The 3,803-nt window shown below is 35.2% G+C and overlaps 1 protein-coding gene across 1 annotated transcript; it reads left to right on the forward strand.

Moving 5' to 3' along the window:
* The first annotated feature begins 257 nt into the window (after positions 1-257).
* LOC143036129 (protein FAM200C-like) lies at positions 258-827 on the forward strand. The gene has a single exon (XM_076203376.1). The coding sequence runs from the start codon at positions 258-260 to the stop codon at positions 825-827; it is 570 nt and encodes a 189-aa protein (XP_076059491.1).
* Positions 828-3,803: the final 2,976 nt, after the last annotated feature.

The following is a 3,803-nucleotide window of genomic DNA, read 5'->3' on the forward strand; positions in this document are numbered from 1 at the left end:
TTGAAGATCAGGCGGGAGTGATTTGATCGTAGTGGTACCCTGTCAAAGCTAGGTTTTAGGCCAGTTGAAAAACCTTTGTTGCAAGCATTTTATAAAGTTGCCCTTTTATGTGCAAAGAAGAAAAAAATCACACTATTGCAGAGGAGCTTGTTAAACCTTCTGCATTAGAAATGGCAAAAATAGTGTTAGGTGCAGAAGCTGAAAACCTTAAACAGATACCTCTGTCAAATGATATTATCCATTCATGAATTAATGATATGAGTCAAGATATCTTCCAGCAGGTCATAACAGACCTGAAATCTAGTCCTGTCAAAGTGAGTATTCAGCTGGATGAGTCAACTGACGTCTGTTTTTGCAGTCATTTGTTGGCATTTGTTAGGTATGTGAAGGAGAAAGAAGTGGAAGAATTCTTATTTTGCAAACCTCTGAAAATTACTGCAAAAACAATTGATGTGCTAAGTCTTGTGAAAGAGTTCTTCTTGGAACATGGAATGACTCTCGCCCTGTGTGGTTCAACTTGCTCTGATGGAGCCCCTAACATGCTTGGAAATAAAGCAGGCTTTGCTACCCTGGTGAAAAAAGAGGTTCCCCGTGTAACTGTCACTCACTGTGTTGCATCGTCATGCACTTGCTACAAAGACACGGCCAGAAAACTTAAAGACTGTCTTATCAGTTGTTGTGCGTGCTGTAAATTTCATCAGAAGACGGACAGTGAATCACCTTTTTTCGCATCTTTTTGGGAAGAAATTGGAGCTGAGCACAGTGTTCTTCTTTACCACACGGAAGTGAGAAGGTTTTCCCGTGGCAGGGTACTTAGATGTATTTAAATTTCATGAAGAAAGTATGCAGTTGCTTAGAAATCAAAGCAGTGAAATTGCTGACTATTTTGAAAACAGGGAGTTCATTTTGTCTCTGGCATATCTGGCAGATGTAATCACGCGCCTCAATGAATATGATAGCTGCTAAGGAAAATTTATCTGCCCTCGCCAAGAAGCTTCCAATGTGGATAAAGCGCACTGAAAATGAAAATTTTGCAAATTTTCCTTCTCTTGATGAGGCTGCTGGTGCTGAAGAAGAGCTACCCATCGTGAATGGAGTAAAAGAACATTTGCAAGAACTGATTCAGTCCTTCCAAGGTTGTGTGACACAAAGATGGATACGGGATCCATTTCTTTTCAACCTTGATTCCATGGATGATAAAATGATGAAAGGGGATCTCGTGGTGTTGCAGACTAATGACAGAATCCAAATGGAGTTTTCAGAAATGCGACTGGATATTTTTTTATGTGTACAACTCCAAACATTCCCACAGTTAGCAGGGAGAGTTCCTTCACATCAACAAAAAAGCCAGAAGCCGTTTGGATCAAGTGATGACATGCGTCTGGCACTTTCAAAGAAAGAACCTCGTTTGAACATCATCATTAATGAGAAACAACAACAAAAGAGCCACTAAGAATATGTTGGTGCGCACTATGTAGTATTACTCATAATTAGTTATAATGTGCATTCATTGTAATACTGATTGACACATTTCATCTAAACTATAAAGTAACTTTGTTCAGTAATTGAAAAACCTAATAATTTCTCAGCAAGGTTTGTATCACAATTTTTTTTTATATGTTTGTATTTCATTTATATTGGATGGGGGAACGAGAAAAGTTTCTGAGATATCAAGGGATACGGGCATTGAAAAGGGATAAGAACCACTGCTTTATTGTAACTCCCCGGTAGAGTACTCTATCACCTCAGTGGCGATCCCCCCCCCGCCCGCCGCACTGCTTTAAGCATTAAAAGAGTAAAAGGGTTTAAATGGAATGAGTTAATATTGGGATACGTATTAGTATTCTGCCAAGCATAGCCAGTACTAGCCTTGGGGATAAATTGTACCGAAGACCGAAGATGTTGAGTCGTAAGGCAATAATGGAGATATTAAGGACAGTAGAATGGAGGATACTAGATTTTAAAAAAGTGCTCAGCACATTATCATTACTATTACTATTACTATCATCATCATCATTAACATCATTAACAACATCATCATCATCATCATCACCATCATCACCATCAACACCATCAACACCATCACCATCACCACCATCACCACCATCACCACCATCACCATCATCACCATCATCACCATCATCATTATCAACATCACTATCATCACCATCATTATCATCACCATCATCATTATCACCATCATCATTATCACCATCATCATTATCACCATCATCATTATCACCATCATCATTATCACCATCATCATTATCACCATCATCATTATCACCATCATCATTATCACCATCATCATTATCACCATCATCATTATCACCATCATCATTATCACCATCATCATTATCACCATCATCATTATCACCATCATCATTATCACCATCATCATTATCACCATCATCATTATCACCATCATCATTATCACCATCATCATTATCACCATCATCATTATCACCATCATCATTATCACCATCATCATTATCACCATCATCATTATCACCATCATCATTATCACCATCATTATCACCATCATCATCATCATCATTATCATCATCCTCATCATTATCATCATCATTATCATCATCATTATCATCATCATTATCATCATCATTATCATAACCATTATTATCATCATTATCATCATCATTATCATCATAATGATGATAATGATGATGATAATGATGATGATAATGATGATGATAATGATGATGATAATGATAATGATGATGATAATGATGATAATGATGATAATGATGATGATAATGATGATGATGATCATCATCATCATTATCATCATCGTCATCATCATTATCATCATCGTCATCATCGTCATCATCGTCATCGTCATCATCATCCTATTGTCAATCACTATTCTATTGCCAATCATCATTCTATTGTCAATCATCATTCTATTGTCAATCATCATTCTATTGTCAATCATCATCCTATTGTCAATCACTATTCTATTGCCAATCATCATTCTATTGTCAATCATCATTCTATTGTCAATCATCATTCTATTGTCAATCATTATTCTATTGTCAATCATTATTCTATTGTCAATCATTATTCTATTGTCAATCATTATTCTATTGTCAATCATTATTCTATTGTCAATCATTATTCTATTGTCAATCATTATTCTATTGTCAATCATTATTCTATTGTCAATCATTATTCTATTGTCAATCATTATTCTATTATCAATCATTATTCTATTATTATATTATTATATTATATTATTATATAATTTTTTTTTCATTATGTATTTATTTATTTATTTATGTATTCATGTATTTGTTTATTTACTTACTTTTTTTTCTTTTTTTTTTTTTTAGTAGAGCCTAATCTTCAATCATAAAAGAATGTTAAGTGACTGGTCCGTAAGGTTATCAAAATAATGACTGCTTAAGACATACAGTAAACATGTAATCAGCTGCCACTATTTGGAATCTGAAAAAAAAATATTTTTCAACAGTTCACACAACACGCTACATGCTCTTACTACGCACATCACAGGTTCATTATCAAATAGCTATAACCACATAACGAATACATGTCTCTTATATCATATCGCACAACATGGTTGAGTCCGATGAAGTACGAGTCGACGCGATGATTTCCTGTTCGAGCTTCGTCTCCACACTAACGAGATCTCTCTTCATCTCTCGCAAAAATATTGCTCGTTCCCACCATTGTGGCTCATCACATAATTATTTTTTCGACTTTCCAGTAAGTTTATACTGCTGTTGCCATGGTAACATGGTAATAAATAAACACACACGCACGCG

The sequence above is a fragment of the Oratosquilla oratoria genome, chromosome 20 (genome assembly GCF_046742065.1).
Source record: "Oratosquilla oratoria isolate Oo_2021 chromosome 20, ASM4674206v1, whole genome shotgun sequence".
NCBI lineage: Eukaryota > Metazoa > Arthropoda > Malacostraca > Stomatopoda > Squillidae > Oratosquilla > Oratosquilla oratoria.